The sequence below is a fragment of the Perognathus longimembris genome, chromosome 10, assembly GCF_023159225.1.
Source record: "Perognathus longimembris pacificus isolate PPM17 chromosome 10, ASM2315922v1, whole genome shotgun sequence".
NCBI classification, from domain to species: domain Eukaryota; kingdom Metazoa; phylum Chordata; class Mammalia; order Rodentia; family Heteromyidae; genus Perognathus; species Perognathus longimembris.
The window spans coordinates 7,182,292-7,202,972 of NC_063170.1; the positions used below are offsets into that span (position 1 = coordinate 7,182,292).

The 20,681-nt window shown below is 40.8% G+C and overlaps 1 protein-coding gene across 8 annotated transcripts in view; it reads right to left on the reverse strand.

Annotated features, from left to right (window-relative positions):
- The window catches only part of Cntnap4 (contactin associated protein family member 4), a 238,675-nt gene that overhangs the window by 14,392 nt on the left and 203,602 nt on the right, over window positions 1–20,681 (reverse strand). For 6 of the 8 annotated variants that reach the window (XM_048355089.1, XM_048355091.1, XM_048355093.1 and 3 more), the window contains 4 exons: window positions 13,075–13,314; window positions 10,294–10,518; window positions 8,502–8,635; window positions 7,464–7,551 (listed from right to left, as the gene is read on the reverse strand). In XM_048355089.1, the coding sequence (XP_048211046.1) occupies window positions 7,464–7,551; window positions 8,502–8,635; window positions 10,294–10,518; window positions 13,075–13,314 (687 nt within the window). The remainder of the gene's footprint in view (window positions 1–7,463; window positions 7,552–8,501; window positions 8,636–10,293; window positions 10,519–13,074; window positions 13,315–20,681) is intronic. The other 2 variants (XM_048355094.1, XM_048355096.1) reach the window with 1 other exon arrangement.

Below are 20,681 nucleotides of genomic sequence, written 5' to 3' on the forward strand. Positions count from 1 at the left end.
AAGAGAAATTTAATTATACTTTTTTTGAGGATACCTTTGGCTTTTGGAAGCATGTTTTCCTTAAAATCCTCTTGAGATTAAATATGGCTCCTAAAGCTCTGCTGGAGACTGAGCAGGCACCCTATCCTCTCAGACCACATAGTTATTCCATTTCCATCTGCTAAATCTCCAAGGCAGAAGTCCCAGCGTAACGCCTGCTCTGAGATCTCAGAAGAAACAAATGATCCACCTGCCTCATTGCCTTCAAATACACCAAACCTAATGTCCAGAGACTTTAGAAAGCTCTGCGACCAGCTCATGGGCAGAATTCAGAACTTAATGTTATAACAAGTTTGGGATCTCAGGGGCAAATGTAAGAGAGACAACCCATGAGTTGTTGAGAACAATCAAAGGTATTTGGTACAACCCGGCTTTTCTCACTACTGGCATGGAATACCACCAACTATGGTTGTCATTGTTCATAGGCCATTGCATATTTGACATAAAAAGTAGTAATAATCATGAACTTGAACTTTCTGGTGTGTTTGTGCCAGAGTACTGTAGTAACAGCTTGAACTTAGGGCCTGGGCATTGTCCCATAGATTTTTCACTCAAAGCTGGTGATCTACCACTTGAACCACAGCTCCACCTCTAGCTTGTTGTTGTTTTTTTTTTATAGTTAGAAATAAGAATCTCACAGACTTTTCTGCCTGGGTTTGACTTTGAATTGCAATCTTTAGGTGTCAGCCTTCTAAGTAGCTAGGATCACAAGCGTGAGCTACCAACACCCAATTTTCATTTGGTTTTGAACAAAGATCAAGATGATATTTTAGACATTCTTACAACGGGTTAAATTATATCAGAGCATGAGCACATTTTCCCATGAGCGGGTTTATGAAACTTTAATATTATATAATTATCTTAATTGAGATTTGTTTTTCATGAAATATAGTTACAACCAATACAAGTTTAATAAATTAGCAACACAATCTATACCCAAATACCTCCTTTGATTAATGATGTCTTAGGGAAATCTCTTTTTATATAATCTTCCTCATAAATGTTTTATTTAATAAGACTCACGGATGAATCATTCACTTTGACACTGGAACTTAGGCAGGTTGTAAACAACTTATTTAATAAAGAAATAATCTCTGTCTTCCTGCCTCTTCATGAGAAATAGGAAAATAAAAGCAATTGCTTTCCTTCCATCCTCCAATACTCAATTCTACAGATGAGTTTGGACTTTGACAACAATATTTCACTCAATCGTCATTGACAAGAATAGTAGCAGAGATGAAGTGAGAAGCTCTCATTTTTAGTTTATGTTATTAAATAGTGTTAAGCATACATAGAACCTGGGAACTAGTGGCTCACATCTGTCATCTTAGGCACTCAAAAGGCTGAGATCTGAGATCATGGTTTGATGTCAACCAGGGCAGAAAAATGCCTGAGACTCTTGTATCTAATTCTGTTAAAAAAAAAAAAGGCAGGCATGGGGGCATGACTCAAATGGTAGAGTACCAGCCTTGAACAAGAAAGCAAAGCCAAGATCCTGAGTTCAAGTCCTAATGCCAGTACACTGTATATGCACACGCACACACACACACTGGCAGAATCGAAATGTGGCTGTTCTTATACTAAAAAAAAAATGCTAGGATTATAGGATTATCTGACAGAACCATCCAGCACCTTCTGTCTGTGGCTTTGCCCTCTCCACAATTATATTTTCCTCTCTCCCCCATCCTTACCCCTTCTTTAATCAACTTACTCATCGATTAGCCTAAATATCTCCTCATGGCTTTATATTATTTAACTTATTCCTAGTGTAGATCCATTTTAAACATGATAACAATTAAGGAAATAGATCATTCCTAGCTCTTCTTTATTTTAGTAATGATTTTTGCCTTGTCAGTATCTTAAACAGGTTGTCTAGGTTTGTGGCCTGAAAAGACACTATTTCAGAAAGATGACTTTTGCTTTTATCACAGGTATTTTTTTTTTAAGTGTCAGCAGAGTTCTGCATCTCATCACGCTTGACTGCCGAGGGAAATCAAGGCGTGGGATTCCACTGTCAGGGACAGATGCCTGCCCAACCCACGGAGATGGCACACTCGTGATTATATGCGCTTTGACCAAAATCCCCATTTCCACCTTGTCACTTGCTCTGTAATTAAAATTAGGTATCCAGGCATGGCGGTGCACACCCGCAATCCCAGCGACCCAGGAGGTAGAAGTAGAAGGATCACAGTCCAAAGACAGCCCAGGCAAAGGTTAGCAGGCAAACCGTACCTGAGAAACCAACTAAACACATAAGGACCAGGTGGCTACAGGGCCAGACTCAGAGTTCCAGCAGCGATGTCCACATGAAGGAAGGAAGTAAAGTCAAATGAGCATCTCGAATGTCATCCTGCTTCTGATCTATGGTTAGGTCTCATAATTAAAAAAAAAATTATAAGATGCTAACTGATGACCGGTTTGTACTACATAAATAGTTCTCTGGAGACAAACCAAGGTCTCCCTGAGGGTGAAGCTATGTGACATGTTGATGTTTTCATTACTGAAAACAAAACAAAACCGAAAAAGCAATGGGGCTGATGGTTGATTTTCCTCCTTCTCGCATGCATTTCTTATTCTGGCATTTGATTTTACAGCTTGCTTTTAAATTCACTAGTCGGTGAAATTTTGGAACACTGGAAGATACGGATCTAGGTAGGGACTTCCTGAATTGGACTCGGATAGCTCAGAAAATCAGAGCAAGAATTGACAACTGGGATTGTAGCAGGTGAAAGGAAAGCGTCAACATAGAGCATGGGAGAAGATTTTGATAACTATTCATCTCCCATGGGATTAATACTCAAACTACATATCGAACTGTGTATTAAGCACCAAGCTGGGCCCTGGTGGCTCACACCTGTAACCCTAGCTATTCAAGAGGCTGAGATCGGAGGATAGCAGTTCAAAGCCAGTCAGGATGAGAAAGTCTATGAGACTCTTAACCCCAATTACCCACTAGAAAACCGGAAGTGGGGCTGTGGCTGAAAGTGGTAGATTGCTAGCCTTGAGCCCAAAAGCTCAGGGACAGTGACCAAGCCCTGAGTTCAAGCCCCGTGACTGACAATAAATAAATAAGCATCAAAATATCAGATAATCCAAATGCATCACCATTTTCCAAAGGCCAGTAAACACATGAAGAAATATTTAACATGCTTTAACCATGAAGGAAATGTAAACCAAAGCAACACTGAAAATCCATGTTTTCTCAGTCAACACAGCACTCATCAAGAAAATAAACAATACTAAATGCTGGCGAGGATGTGGAGAAAAAGGGACCTTCCTACCAGTTGGTAGGAGGTTAAACTAGTGTAGACACTATGGAAATCAGTATGGAATTTCCTAAGGAAACTTAGGACTACCATAGTCTTTTGCTATAGCCTTCTGGCATAGATTCATATACAGCTCAAATGCCTGCTCACCCATGTGTATTGTAGCATTGTACACCATAGCCAAATAACAAAACCAGCCTAGGTGCCCAGTATCAGATGAATGGATAAAGAAAACATCATATATATTCACTACAGAATATTATTTCACCACAAAGAAGAAAGAAATTACATGTCATTTGCAGGGGAAAATGGATTGAACTAGATATCATCATGTTACACAAAATGACAAGCCAGACACAGAAAGACAAATAATAACCATTTTCTCTCCTATGCAGCATCTAGAGCTAAAGGAATAAGAACCATAAACATAAAAGGGTTATTATTTCCCAAAGTAAGGGAACTAGATGAAGGTACCAGGGGAAAAGAGAGGGTGAGGAGAGAGAATGTAGTGAAAGTGCATTGTTTCCATTTGTGAAAAGGTCGGAATGACACCCAATTTGTTTTTAATTACAAGGAAGATTTTCAAAAGGTAGGGGGGCTTGTGGTAAGAAAGGACAATAATAAGGGGTAAATATGATCACAGCATATTACATGCATGTCTATGAACATCCTAATGGAACCACTCACTTTATACAATTAATATGCACTCATAGAAAAGGGAGCTGATTTCAAACTGGATCTTCCTATCTTCCCTCTTTCCAGTAGACAGGATGACCCGTGTATCAGGCTTTCTGAGGCAGAATTGATCTTGGGAATTAGAGAACTCTGAGTTTGGCTGAAAGCTTGCTAAAGGCTCAGAAGTCTACACAGTTCTGCCCCTCTCTGTCCTTCCCCTGAAAAGAGTTGTATTTATCAGCCGGCCTTTAAAGTTCCTTCCCCATTGTCTCTGACATAATGCTCCCTTAATTAAAGACACTGCCTATATTTAATCTCTAATTTCTTCCAGAAGCGGGTCTAAAGTTATAGGTAAACCAAAACTGAGCGATTCTCTTTGGAAAAATTATTAGCCTTATTTTCTCTTTTCCTTCGGTGCTGGTCCTGGAGCTTGAACTAAAGGGCCTGGGTGCTATCCCTGAGCATTTTGCTCAAGGCTAGTGCTCTGCCACTTGAGCCAGAACCCACTTTTGGCTTGGTGGCTAATTGAAAATAAGAGTCTCATTGACTTTTCTGCCCAGCTTGACTTTGAATGGTGATCCTCAGGTCTCAGTCTCCCGAGTAGCTAGAATTACTGGCGTGAACCATCGACGCCCAGCATTAGCTCCGTCTTTAACTACCTTGTTAATCTATTTCACCATAAATTATGACAGTAAGATATAATCATCTATTCTATAACACTCCATAATAAATTCATAGGACACACACTATTTGACCATAAGTCATTCGTCTCCTTTGAATTACAAATGATGAGGCCACTATCAAGATCTACACCTCAGGCACAAGTTAAATAAATGATCACTCAAACTTTGGGGAGGATAAATTGATTCAGATTATAAAATTCATAGCTCAGCTTGGACTTTCATCTTATTTTTCAACATGAACGATATGCATTTGAATAATACGCAGCTTGAATAAAAACATTAACATCTTTAATTCCATACTAATCTCTCATACTCATTTGCAAAAAAGGGAAACATATATTAAATGTCATTCTCCTATTTAGTTAATACCATCCTCCTTACAGGATGAAAATTAATCCCTTCATTATTGTAAAATACATTTAGCATATTTCCACTCACCAAAAAGTATTTTGAGCATCAACTCTAGCATTAAATTTGAAGATAAAAGTAGGACATCAGCTGGATTGCAATGGCTCACGCCTATAATCCTAGGTACTCAGAAAGGAGAGATCTGAAAATCCCAGTTCAAAGCCAGTCCAAGAGACTTTTTTTTTTTTTTGGCCAGTCCTGGGGCTTGAACTCAGGGCTTGGGCACTGTCGCTGAGCCTCTTTGTGCTCAAGGCTAGCGCTCAACCACTTGAGCCACTGCGCCACTTCTAGCTTTTTGGTGGTTAATTGGAGATAAGGATTTCACAAATTTTCCTGCCTGGGCTGGCTTTGAATTGCAATCCTAAACTCTCAGCCTCCTGAGTAGCTAGAATTACAGGCATGAGCCACTGGCGACCCCTCTCTGTGAGACTCTTATCCTCAATTAACAGCTCCTCTTTAAAAAAAAAAAAAAAGCTGGAAGTGGCGCTGTGGCTCAAGGGGTAGAGCGCTACTAGCCTTGAGCAAAAACTTTCAGGAACAGTACTGAGTTTAAGCCCCAGGACTGGTACACAAGAAAGAAAAAGCAGGACTTTGTCAAAAAATACTTATAATGGTTCAAATTTCTTTCTTAAAGTTCTTGACATTAGCACTTGCTATCTTTATTTGGTTTTAGTTTTTAACTTTTGACTATAGTTTCTTATGCATCTTACTCTATCTCCTTTTGTTCTTTCTTAAATGTTTTGTTATTGTTGGTGGGAGTCATGGGACTTGAACTCAGGGCCTGAGCACTGTTCCTGAGCTTTCTGACTCAAGGCTAGAGCTCTACCACTTTGAGGCACAGTTCCACTTCCAGTTTTTAAGTGGTTCATTGGCAATAAGAGTCTCAAAGGGACTTTCCCGATGGGCTGGCTTTGAACTGCCACCCTCAGATCTCAGCCTTCTGAGTAGCTAGGGTTGCAGGTGTGAGCTGCAGGCATCTGGCTATTTTCTCATTTTAACCAAAGGTCTAGCCATGGTTTCTGTTCATTCTCAATTCCGACTAAAAACAAGAACTCGCGGGCACACATTGTCTGATCTGCTAATTGCTCATCAGAGGCCAGAGTCTAAATCAACCTTAAAGCTACAAAATGAAACAGAATCACCATTTCATGTCAGATGTGTTCATCTCTGCATGGATCCTTAGAGAAAGCGGTACAAATGTCAATATTAAATACTTGGATTTGGGTTTTTGTAATTAACACTGCAAGGTGCACTTGGAATTCTTTCACTTAAGTTTTCAAATAACTAAGTAGGACTGAATACACACACACACACACACACATCCTCTGTGGTAAAATGGAAGGGCATTGAAATTCAGGATATCTCTGCTGTTTGGAACATAAGAACACATAATTTTGGTGCTCATCTTAATACTTATAAGCCTATAAATATTTATAAGCTGAGCTATTAACCTTCTAGAGGGCCAATATTTTGATCATTCACCCATGGGTTTAATCAAACATCCTCAAGTTCCTGAGACTCTATACAGGGAACATCAGGAATGATTAATTGAGGTACAAATAACTGGAAAGGTCAAAAAGCAAAGGATTCCATTTATGATCATGGGCAAAATACTCCAGGGTTACTGTCAAATACCTGAAGAGGAACAATAAACAAACTCTAAGACACTCCCCACCTCCACTGCCAGATAACATGAAATATCAATACTCGCCATAATTTATTCATAACTAAAAATAAAATCTCTTTTAAGATGGACCTCCCTGCTTTCAATTAAGGTCTTTGTCAGCAAGCATTTTTTTAAATGCACAAACAATTTGATGTTCTATTGGCAATAGGACGTCTCCACTTTAAGTGCTATTATAAGAAACAAATCATGAAAACATGTAAGAATTAAACTGTGATTATCATTTGGATGGTGTTTCAGCAGGAGTGGCTAGTAATTAGAACATCGCAATGAAGAAACCAGGGCCCCAGACACAGTCTAAAGCATAGTCTTCAGCTAGAAGAATAGTTATTCTGATGGCCCGAGTCCTGTAGGCCTCATCCTGTTTCAAGGATGAGATGAAAGTTAACTGATTGCTGCATATACCTTGCTTCTACCATCATCTGGTATTTCTGAAGTGTGAGGACAACCTCATACTTCATCATGCCAAATGGCACACGATAGAGCCCAGAGCAAGCGTACTGCGGAAAGAGGAAGCTTGCATACCCCATAGGAAGTGCTTGTTCAGAGTGACACGTGCTTGCCTTGATCATCGCTCATGTGAGATTTGAAATCAAGTAAGAGATTTCCTTTGGCACAGTGCAGTGTGTGTGCATGGTATGTGACTCTTCTGATTCATATACTTGTATCAGGAGTAGGGGAGCGAGAGAAGTTGTTTCTGATACATACCTAAAATCCTGCCCAATACCAGAGACTTCACTGCACTGAATTCTGTGCCTGATGACAGGCGGACGTGTCGTCTCGTGCTCTCGTCGATCTGTGTAGTTATCACACAAAATGCAACCATCCAAATGGGTGTGGGTTCATTGAGAAAGTGACAGGAAGCAAAGAAAGACAGAAAACGTGATAAAAAAAAAAAAAACACCAAGCAATTGTTAGCTCAGCCCTAAAGCTTTAAGGAAAAAAGTCTTTAAAGACATCCTTTTTTTAAGAGGCTAATTTTAAGATACTAATTTCCTTCACCTTTTATCCCCTTATGCCATTCCTCTCCACTGTAGAAGAAATCCACAATTGATAAAGCCAGCAAGAAATCATGAGTTCTTTTTCACTTCAGCACTTTTACTTAGCTTGAGTTAAATATACATATAATATATATATAATTTTTTTTTTACTGGAATCATGCTGCTAAGAAATTTTCTTGTATGGAGATCTGGACATTAGTGCTCTTCTTCAAAAGCTACCACAGGGGAAAAAAGAGCCCATTTTGCTGTGACTCACATCCTTTTCTAAAATTTATCCTGATAATGCAATCATTATTATCTGTCCTAGGATTACTGCTGTGTTCCTACCCATCAAAAATAATTGTGTTTCCTTTGAGTGAAGATGGTCCTACCAGTAGTTCAGGAAACATAGGACATCATTTCTCTATTAAGCAGAAGAAAACCAGGGCAGGAACTTTGGCATTTGAAGACTCAGATATTGGTAATATATAAAACAGGTCTAAAAAAACAGGAATACAAAACAGGTATAAAACAGCTAGAAATAAAAATAAAAAGCAAAAACTCCTGGCCACTATTGATGATTTTGCTTTTTTAAAAAAATGGGTGTTATATCTGTTGTTTTATGTTTTTGTAATCAGTAGAAGACTACTACAAGGTGACTTCGCTATTCTACTTGGGATTCCATTTCTGCTCTAGGTATTGCGTGCTGGGTGGGCTTCGTGTAGCTTCTGTTAAGGTTTTGTTTGCTTGTTTTGTTTTGCATTACCTCTACAAAAAGCATATCCTCTTCTCTGTTGATCTTCACATGGTGAAGCTGTCCGTCGGCCATGGGTTTCAAGTCAAAGTTAACAACATCAGGTTCTTGATACTTATTCAGCTTGTACCTTATTTGCAAACTTCCTAAAGTAGGAAAAAAGAGGTCTTTTCAGTACAAGAAAGAAAGAAATCACATTTTAAAATTACCTGTAGAACCCCAAAATTCTTTTATTGCTGTTCTTTCTTCATTTTCTGAGAAAGATTCACAATCACTCATGTGGAGGCATTCTTTAAACATCATTTCTAAATGAAAAAAAAATCACTTTCTGAGTGAAATGATGTTTTCAAAACCCAGATGTCATTTCCTAGCCCTAAGTTGTCTCTTTTCTGAAAACCTTACATTTTGCCCCTAAAAGTCTAAGACAATGTATATGCAACTTTCTTCACTGACCTCTAATTTTAAAAATAATAAAGAAAATAAAGTATTTCTGCAATGCCAGATTATTGTGGGATACTGAAACAGTGCTCTTTATAATCTCATATTTTAAAAAAATATAGCTCACACTCTGGAAATACAGTTGACTAATAAGATCATGATAAATAAATGATGTTTAAGATAGGAAATATTTTCAGGCAACAATGATCAGAAACTTTGGAATCAAATTAAAATGAAAACAATGGCTTAAAGGCAAGTTTTCTATTAGAATCAACCTTCTTCAATGGTCTGCAGAGATGTTAATTAATTTATCTCACAAAATATCTTGCAATGTAACAAAGAAGACAAGCTTCAAGTTCAGGCATAGAGTAAAAGCAAAATACACTGATTGAATAATAATATTTTTAACTGTAGTAACCCTTGCCATATTGGATTTAGTTGAATTGACAAGCTCATGTATGTTTGTCATCTTTTCCACCTGGAGAATTTATTACTAAAAATTTCACCTTTCATCCAGATATAGGGTACAGTAGAAGTCAGTGGCTGTCTGTGATTTGTGTTTCTGTAGCTGAGCCAATACTTAGCACAAATGGACCAAGATCTCCCCAGGACTGTTTCCTACTGTTCTGCTACTAGACTGCTCCTAGAGCCCATGTGTCATCTTATAGATACTTTCTTATGCATAATGTTGTTGTGTTAATACGGCTTTGATTTTTTTTTTTTGCCAGTCCTGGTGCTCAGACCCTGAGCACTGTCCCTGGCTTCTTTTTGCTCAAGGCTAGCACTCTACCACTTGAGCCACAGAGCCACTTCCGGCTGTTTTCTGTACATGTGGTGCTGGGGAATTGAACCCAGGGCTTCATGTATACAAGGCAAGCACTCTTGCCACTAAGCCATATACCCCAGCCCAATATGGCTAACTTTGAAATGCAAGGAAATATTTATATACAAAGAGACATCCTATCCTAAAATGAACCACAAAACCCGTTCCAGTATTCACGGAACTAGTGAAGAACTCCAAGCAGTAGGAAACACTAACAACTCTTTTAGAGGATAGAACTACTTATTTGTGTTGCTAGGCAAAGTTATCAAAAGCATAAACATCTCAAAGCATCTTAATGACTGAAAGGAGTCTTTTGTAGATCAAATGTATGGGATCATACTGAAGAAGCAAAAAGAACACACAACCTTAGCACATCCTTTTCTCCCTGGTGATTGTAGTCTTGAAAATCAAGAGTGATGCATATTGTCACTGCCCTAATATTCTAATTCAATCTGTGTTCTCTCTCTCTCTCTCGTGTGTGTGTGTGTGTGTGTGTGTGTGTGTGTGTGTGTGTGTGTGTGTGTGTCATGTAAGAGCACTCACCATTTTTGGCAATGATGATCGAAAGGTATTCTTTGTAAAAGGAACTCATATAAAGCAGCAGGCTTGGGGCGCGTGTGGTGCGGAAGCTAAATTCGATCATCTCCCTGCTCAGCTTCCTATCTCCATGAAAGGAAGCAGCATGAGAGCTGGAGTTTTTACTTAAGGAATAATTTTCTTGAAAATTGTAAATCACAGATGAGCCAGTTCCAAAATAGGCAGAAATCTCTGAAATGACAGGCACATTTTATGTTTAAAAAAAAGAAAAACAACACACACGCATACACTTTAAGAACAAGAAAGCTTTTCTAAGGTATATTTATTGATATATTAACATTTTAAAACAACAAGCTCCACCAGGGGAATAAGGCCCTAATTAGCATAATGCACAAAATTAATAGGGTGTTCACAACAGCTCTTAACATGGCTTTATGTAAGAATGACATGTAATTACTTCTTGTGTGTAACATTGCAATTGAAAGCTTGGCACTCTCTCATCTGAGTTCACATAGGAACCAAACACCTAGTATTTTATCACCTTAAACATCAACTTTATTATTTAAATTGTTAAACTTCCATCTATTTGTCTGTAGATATTATATACTAATCCTCCTGGAATCAGAAACAAAAAAAAAGTGTGAAAGACACTTTTGATTTCCAGGATCAATAGGAAGGAATTTCATCGTGTGTGTGCGCGCGCACGTGTGTGTGTGTGTGTGTGTGTGCACATACGAATGCTAGTACTGGGGCTAGAACTCTGGGCCTAGGTGCTTTCCCTTAGCTTTTTCACTCAAGGCTGCCGCTCTACCATTTGAACTCCAGCTCCACTTTTAGCTTCAGCCGGCTTCAAAACAAGGTCCTCAGATCTCAGCTGTAGCTAGGCCTTTTTTCCCCCATAATGCTTTCTTAGATTTATTATGCATTACAAAAAAGAATTCTGTGTCTAGCACTAGTGTGAGAGAGGGTAAAAGATATTTTCTTGTCAGGAACTAACCAAAGGAATCACACAGTCTGTTATACGTCGTTTAACCGAAGTCTAGTATTTTACCTCTGGAGATGCATATCTAAAATTTAAACACCGAATAAACCATATATATATGCATGCAAATAAAGAGAATAGTAAGATGAATAATTTGCTTTGAATTCCTAAACTCATTTCATTCCAGTTCTATAGAGCTCTGTTGTTTGAACATAACATATATAGTTTGATAATACAGTCTGGGTCACAGAGCCACAGTTTGATTCCTTTTACTTTTTCAAATGATTACTTTTATTATCTGTGACACAATGCATCAAAAGTGTGCAAACAAAATGACATCCAACCTTTGCACTTAGGAGATTGAACTAGAAACTATATCCTGCAAGAAAAGATATGTTCTTAGAAAGAGGGAAGTCTTAAGTCCAACTTAAACAAAAACGTCTCCCACACTAGACCCAACAGGGTGTGCTTACTAAATCAAGTCGGATTTGAAATGATAGCTTATTCTTGCTAACAGCAGATGCCTTGAAAAGTGCATTTATGCCAAGTTTTCATTAACTGCTCCCAGTGCTGTCTTTGTGCATCAGGCAGGAGTTGCTTTGACTTGGAGCCAATCTCTGCTAGCCTCCTTCAGGGAAAAGTTCAGGAGCCCAGAGATAGTCAGACAAAAGTAAATGAATTTAAATTAATTGGCTGTCAGTTTTCTATGGGAAAGTATGCAAATATTAGAAATGTTTGTATACCAGGAGAAGTCTGTCCAGATCACTTACAACACGCCTTTCTTTGCTTCTGCCAGCACGTGGATACGTAAAATAAGAATGGAAAACAGTCTGCTATTCTGTTTCACCGGCAGATATCCATACTGGATCACAAAATATTTGAGGGACCCAATGTTGGTTCCAAATCAATGTGTGTGTGTGTGTGTGTGTGTGTGTGTGTGTGTGTGTGTGTGTGTCCTAGGGCTTGAACTCAGGGCCTAGGCACTGTTCCTGAGCTCTCTTGTTAAAGACTAGTGCTCCACCACTTGAGCCACAACTCCACTTCTGGCTTTTTGGTGACAAGCGTCTCTCAGACTTTTCTGCCCAGGCTGGCTTCAAACCTTGGTCCTTAGATGCCAGCCTCCTGAGCAGCTAGGATTACAGATGTAAACCACTGGTGCCTAGCCACATCTGGCTTTGTGTGTGTGTGTGTGTGTGTGTGTGTGTGTGTGTGTGTGTGTGTGTGTGTGTGTGTGGTTAATTGGAGATGAGAGTCTCATGGACTTTCCTGCCGGGATTGGCTTTGAACCACTGTCCTCACATCTCAGTTGCTATCCTGAGTAGCTAGGATTGGCACCTGGCATACATTGCTATTTAAAGGGAAATCATTGTTGGGCAAAATCCAAAACAAGCGAAAAGCAAAATAAAGCTTCCTGCATTTCCTTTCATGGATGGACATCTTCACCAAAAATAACAACACAGCAAAGACCTGGAAACACAGAATTAGAAACACAGGGCTGGCTGCTGAGCCTCATCTCCTCTAAGCTCACCAACATTAGCTAAAAAAGAGAGCAGACACCCGAAGGTAACTACCTATAGATTTTTCCACAAGAGATACCTATTGTTTTTCTTCACGGACTGAGTCACAGATATCTGAGTTTGTCAAAAACCGAAGGGAAGACATCTGGTTGGCCTTCGGGAGATACGATGCAAAGAAATTCACCAACGGCAACCTCTCCTTTCCCGCCGCTACGCAGGAAAGGACTGCGGGGCGTTTGGTGGGTCGTGAGTGTGTTCTGCCATGCGAGTCTGTCTGGTGTCACCTACCGTGGGAGCAGAACGGCCCCGTGTATGCCGAGGCCGAGCAGTCACAGAAGAACCCACTGGGCTTTTCTCTGCACTTCCCTCCGTGGCGACACAGCTTCCCATAGCTGCCACAATGTCCGGGACAACCTGGCTGCACGCCGGGCGTCACCGTGGCTCTTTCTTCCAAATCCAAGGTTACCCCGTTCAGCTGCAGAGACCGGATGCAGCCCAGAAAGCCTCTCTGTCTGGTGGCCGTCCCACCTGGAAAGGAAATACTGCAAATGCAAGCATGTTCCCAGGGATCTGAGTCAGAGGCCTGGCAGGAGAGCGCTAGCTCTGATCTAACAGAGGAGAGCAAGAATGAAAGGAGCAAGTGTAACGTAAGAATTAAAACCCAAAAATGTGATGGTAGTGGGGTTTGAACTCAGGGCCTTCACTTACCAGGCTGGCACTATACCAGCCAAGATACATCCCCGGCTCTTTAAGTTTTATTATTTTTCAAATAGGATATTGTTTTGTGACCAGCCTCCATAGTCTTCCTCTTTATGCTTCCTAGCATAGCAAGAACGATAGGCATATGCCTCTTCACCGAGCTTTTTGTTGCTTGAAATGATCTCCAAGCTGGCCTAGCACAGTAATTCTCTTGCAGAAATGAGCCACTGTACTCAACTTGAAACACTTTTTCTTTTGGGGTGGGAGTACTAAAGTTTAACCTCAGGAGGGCCTTGTACTTCCTAAGATTGCTTGCTCAGCAGGTGCTCTACTACCTGAACCAGGACTTCAGCCCTACTTTTTTTGCTAGTCAACTGGAGATTAAGTCTCACAGACTGCTCTACCTGAGGTCTTATTCAACCACAATCCTCCAGCTCTCAGACTTCTGTCTAGCGAGGATGATGGGTGTGAAGTCACCGCCATTTTCAGATCAGGAAACATAATTTCATTTTTATAAAGTTGCATTTATACTTTTTCTCTAAGAAAAGATGATTTGTTAAGCTTTCACTTGGAGATTTTTTGGTTAGTCTCTTTATTTTAAAGAACAAAATAAAATCTATAGGATTAACTTGCATTCAAAACAGCAATACAGGATATAATTGCACTTCAGGGACTTATGATTTCAGTTTGTGATTTTCAATGCACATCTATGGATGGGCAAATGTACATGTGTCTTGGAAACCTAATCCTGCTCTGTTTGTTTTAAGTTATTAAGGAAGCCTTGAGCATTTCCAACCTGGTTTGGCCTTGATCTAGTCTTCCTGTTGTTAGGCACATCAGCAAGATGGCAAGGATCCTATCAATTACTTTTCTCTGATGTATTTTCCAGTGGCTACTCTTCTCCCTGATGGTGGTGAGAGTGTTCACTGTGTATGCTTGCATAGACCGCCAAGAGCAGTTAAGAAAGGAAAACAATAAAGCAGTATCGGAGCCATGCCTGCTGACCACACGATCATCACAACTTCAGGCCTATGCCCATACATGGAGGGCGTCTGAGAAACGTGGGCCCCAGGGGCTGAGCCTGTGGCCCAAACACAGGAGTGAGAGTCTACTTCACCTCACAGGTTGTCCTCATCCACACAACCCTGTGACCACCCTTGTGCAAGAGCTAGGACACACACACAGAGGACTTCGTGTGCAAGGATGCCCTAAGGCGAAGATGACTGCCCTTCGTGTAAGGAAGCTGGACAGGACCACTGAGTAGCTACTAGATGGCTGCAGAGTGTCTTACAAGAGTCTCCATCTTTGAACAGCTGGTAGAATCTCTTACCTACTCCATAAAACATCTTCGTTTTCATGTTCTCCTCTTCTAACTCGCTGGGCTACCCGCAAATCTAGCCTAAATTACTCGGGCTCTCCTTATCCTCTGAGATTAAACAGCTCTATGGAGTTCAAGACTTTACTCCAAATCTTAAAAACAGCGGTCATAAAAACTCTAAATCCAAGTTTGTCATCATCGACTGAGTTTGACATTTCACTCCTTTCCTTTGCCTGGGTGTCTTGTCCTGAGGCTGCGCATTAAACGGGGCCACACCGTTCCCCGGGGCATTGACAGCACATGTTCAACCATACCGCATCAGCTTGGGATTTTCAGGGTTGAAGAAGGGACCCAGAGATGCTGGGGACCAAACACATGATCATTTCTGAGTTAAGTTAACTTGCAGGTAATGAAATACCTTATAGAAGAAATCTCTGAGGGTTTGGACTGGGGAGACCTCCAGCACCGGTGTAGAAGTCAGACACATAGGCCGAATGGTCTCTATCCAAATGGTTGCATTCAAATTTCCATGTTCACACTGGTTTATAGGACGTGCACAACTTCAATGAAGGCTCAGGTTCTGAGAGAGTGGGATTTGCAATATACAAATACAGCACAAGCATGGGCTGGGGTCAGACACGCTCCCGTTTCTGTGGGCACAGGAAGGAGTGGACTCCATCCCAGAGTGTCAGAATAGCACACTCTTCATGTTTAGTTCCTCCTACATTTACTCCATTTCCTGTTACACTCCAAGTTTCTCTTCTCCCCTTTCTCTCTGGGCTCCTTTCTGTTTTCCCCCATGAACCTGCTCCTCCCACTGGCTTCTCCCTTCCCAATCTTCCCTCTGCTGGTGTAACTCATGGAGACTAGAGCTCGCAGCCCTCAGTGAAGATCTTTCCCAGGTGAGGCAGTGTATAGCTTCTGTTTACTGTTGAAACAGGAAAATGTTGCAGAGGGACAGTTGCTCTGAAGACTGGAAATGTCGGCTGGCAGATTTCGTGCCACAGTCCATTAGATCTTGAGATGCAATGCAGACTTTGTGGTGACAAAAGTTGCTTTCTTGTGCATTTGCTGCTCCGTAATATCTATGTCTCTACTTCAGGGCTCGTCTTAATCCTCCGGGAGCAAAACAATAACTATAGGTAATTTGGGGTCCAATAATTACAACCAGCCTACTTTTGTCTATTCAAATTCACCTTTCATTTGTTTGAAATGATGAGGGGCAGATGAATGGAGAGAGGAAGAGAAAGAAAATGCCGTTGCAGTCAGTCTACAATGCACTTCTGGGAAAATGGCACGAGGTAACTTGAGGGGATGGGGGAGAACAATGAAAAGGGGTAACACTGATGAAGACACATTGTGCTCCCAAACTGACATGCTGAATTGAAACCCCTCTGCAAAACTACTTAAAGATAACCAGATGGATGGCTGGATGGCTGGATGATAGATGAGAGAGAGAGAGAGAGAGAGAGAGAGAGAGAGAGAGATGCGGAAACAGGTAGACAGAAGCTTAGAAATGGCTGACCATGGATGCAGTTAAAGAAACATTAAAATGACTATGTTTAGTTAAATAGGCAGTCTAATTTTAGAATCCATAGGCAGCCTTCATTCAAAGGTGGCCCTTTCTGTCTCCACTCCCAAGTCAGATTCAAAAGGAAATCTCTTCTATTTTCTCCTGCAAATCAGCTCATCTTTGCTTGGCCTGGCATTTAACTATTCCCTGGTTGGCTCAGCAGCTTTATGCTGGGCAGTGTGTGACATTTCAGGGACAAAGTTGGATGTGATTTCTCATGCTTTTAAAGAGATTACAGGGTAGTAAGATATTTAGACAGGAAAAACAAGTGGTGTTGGCGGCAGAAACAGATACAAAAGGAGAGGAATGTGAGAGAATGTGGTTATTAATAGGAAAAACACATATTGTATGTATGAAAGTGAATTATACGCAGAAGAAGAAAAGAAAACCAACTCCTAGCTTTGTAAACATAATTTCTTTATTTCATACTTCCAAAAAGTGCATGTTTACCTGAGCCTAAGGTTTTTCAAGGTATCTTTACTTGAATCGAAGGACATAATGTCTAATTAGACATAAATGGACATATCACACATTCACTGAAGATTTCTACTTTGCCATTAGGTTTTAAGTAACTTTTTTTTTTTTTACTCTTCAGATGTAACTCTGAAAAGCATGGCTCATGTAAATAGGATTGGGCTTGAAAGCTTAATTAAAGATTGCAATGCCTTTCCAGGGTTAGAGTATGTCCAATTAAAATGAGTTGCAGTTTGATTAATTGATTCCGGATGTTTCTGCTGAGCTATTATGTTTGGAACTATCTTCCAATTAATTTTCTATCAATTTACTTGCCATGCAGTATCAGGCATAATGAATTCTGGAACTTCTCAAACACTGTGTATCTTGTGAAGCAAATGTCCATCCAACTTTCCTATGTGACCAGATCTCACTTGAACCGTCTGCCTGCATAACAGGATTGAGGTCTCGGCACCCAAGGAACCCAGTGAGGTGCCGAGCAGAGACTAAATTAGGCTATACCTGTTGGTCCAACCCTTTCATCGCATCCATTCCTCTCAGGAAGCTCGTCTAAGTGACAGATGTTATTTTCACGGACTTGGAGCCAGCAGCTCTTTCCTATGCCAATTTTCCACTACTTTTTGTGGCAGGAAGACCTTTGAGATTGTACTTTGATTTTTTTTTTTGGTACAAAAAAGGCAATTTATTCATGTGCTGTGCTCAGATATCATGGAGGATTAATTGGGAATGACTGAGTAATTGGCCCAGGAATTCTTAAAGAAAGAATTCACGATGCTTATACTTCTCTTTAAAATTCAAGGTTATAAAAACTAGCGTGGCAGGGCCCACGGGCTCTCCTTGACCTTGACAAAAGATCAAGAGGAAGGCAGGTAAGGCTGGCTGACAACCCAGCTCAGGTCACGCATGCAATGGGGCACATGGACCAGGCCTAGGCCAGTTGCAAAGGTTGAAGGGAAACAGCCTTCTATGTCTCTAGAGCTCTGGGTTTGTGTCCTGCCGGCGTGTAGCCATCTTGAGGGGAGATGATCTTGCAGAAAGGGGTGGCGAGGCAGTGGAGAAGACTGTTCAACTGGAAGCCCAGCTTTACTTTTGCAGTGTTCTTGTTGAGCACAGTCCTGGCTCCATGGCACAGAGGAGCACCGTTCTCATTGGACTTCTCACGTATGGAGCCCACCAGAGCTCTCTGGTTTGACAGTAGTCACGTCTGTCTTAAAGAAATGAACTGCTGGGGATGGATGAACGTGTGTTGTCTAGACTCAAGTGATTCTATGACCTGAGGTCGGCCTTGGGTCAATGACCTGCAAGATTTTCTTTCCCCACGGGATGAGGGAAAGCAAGCACAGTAAAGGCTTCTTTGGCTAATGATGAAGAAGAGATCTCTCAGGGAAGAGATAAGCGCATCGTTCAGGGGATATGATTACATTACAAGAGAAACATGACCCATAGTGTACTGAATTGGTAATGAGGGGGCACACTTCCTACAAAAGAAAATTAGACTGGAATAAAAAGGAGTCAAACATAAGGCTATTTGATAGCTTCTTCCCAGGATTATATTTTTGCATATCAAAAACTGAAAGTTTAAAAAAAGACAAAAATCTGGAATATATTATAATTAAGAACTGCTATTCATCAAAAGACATCGTTAGAAATAGGAAAATGCGGTTCAATTCTCTGAGCGGTATAAGCTATTTGTAAGAAAGTTATACGACAAAGGCTAATCCAAGACATATAATGAGCCAATACATTTATATCTTAAAAACAAAGGAAAACCTTATAGATGACAGCAACAAATTTGAGCAGCTACCACAAACAAGGACATACAATATTCAACAATGATATGGCTAGGCTTGCTGTTTAGCACACACCCTATGAGCCACTGAGGTACAAATGGTTACGCTAGAAATACAAACATGCACTCACGGAGGAAACAGCACAGCAACGCATTTGTAATATCTGGTGTTTGAAACTACTCAAACGCCCATGTGCAAAGTTCTAAATCTATCTTTGTTTTGACATTGCCCATTTCCCAAAAGAACTCAGGTAATGCCACTGACCGGGTAAGATTCAGAATTAAGAAGACTAGGTGCGTTCACTATCAACCTTTGTGTAAGGCACTGGGAGATTGTTCGCTCTAGATACTCCATAAATATTCGCTGATTTGATGCAATTCAAATGTAACGTAAATAATTTCTGACTATGTCAGGGGTCTTTACATCACTGGGTTCTAGTCCCACTATTGAAATGGAGTTTAAGTCATTTAAAAACTTGTCAGGAAAGGCATTGAGACAGGAAACAAAAATTGCACAGTTGGTTGAATGAAAATCAATTCAAGGCTAATTTAAGAAGCTTCTGGGGGAGAAAAAAAAATGCTGAGTTTACAAACCAAAATAGAAAATGACCACTGTCACATTTCAGTTTGAAAAAAAAAAAAAGATTGATTCTTTTCTCTCCATCCTTTCCATAGCTGGTGAAGGAATGTTTGGGAGTCCATGATAACAGCAGTGGCTCTGGACATCGAGTTCTCGGTGTTAAGCAGGTCAAGGGCAGAGATTGAATACACGGATAGCAATCACGTCACAAAAAATGTTTCCCAAAGCAATAGGTAGCAGCTCTGAATACGACTATTTAGGATGTCACAAGTCTCTTCCTCTGTCTGTCTCTCTGTGTCTCTTTGTCTGACACACACACACACACACACACACACACACACACACACCAATGTGAAAAGGACCCTGTGCTACAATTACAAAAAAAAAAAAAAGAGCTGGGAATATGGCCTAGTGGTAAAGTGCTCGCCTCGTATACATGAAGCCCTGGGTTCGATTCCCCAGCACCACATATATAGAAAAAGCCAGAAGTGGCGCTGTGGCTCCGAGTGGTAGAGTGCTAGCCTTGAGCAAAAAGAAGCCAGAGACAGTGCTCAGGCCCTGAGTCCAAGCCCCAGGACTGCCCCCCCCCCCAAAAAAAAATGGTGAGGGACAGCCTCTAGCCCAGCACTCTACCGCTTGAGCCACATTTCCATTTCTGGATTTTTGCTGGCAGTAAGAGTCACGCAGTCTACCCCAGCTGACCTTGAACTGTGATCCTCAGATCTCGGCCCCCTGAGTAGCTGAGATGACAGGTGAGAGCCACCGGCACCCAAAGACGAATGTTTACATCGACAGTTTTGTCCTACGTTTGTACTGACTGTGCTTCTGTGTAATTAAGCACGTTATTATTATGAGTAGCATCATCGTTGTTATTAGTCTCTGGTTCTAAAACATTTTCATTAGAATCCGGTCACACTGGAAATGGTAGGCTTATTTTTCACAGTCGTGTTGACACCAATCACTTATCCCTCTTACCCAAATATCAAGGGTAGTGGTTATGCTCACTTAAAAACGACTGATTCGTCACAATTATTTTTTAAGATGGACAGATGAACTACGCATTAAACTCTTGAACTTGTAAGTAAGGGGAATTAAATTACCCTTTAAAATTTCAACCAGAAAATCAATTTGGGTGTATTAAAGTGAGATATTTCCAGTCACCCACAGAACCACAGGCCCGGAGAGCAGAATGGGGCTCGACGCTGACATATTCATTAGTAGCTGAAGGAGCCATTTCCAAGAGCCAGGGCACAGCACATGTGCTGTCACAAGCTATAAGCAGAGAAGCCTGGCTTCCTGGTGACAGTGTCTTTATGAGGTAGGCAGGACTTCACTGTAGGAGACAGAGGAGGTAAGGGATTTCTCCGGATGACTGAAGAAAGCCCTCCGCTTCCTGTCACACAGAGGGACTATAGCTCATACTAGATCATCTGGGTTGTGGGTCCAGGGAGTAACTTAAACG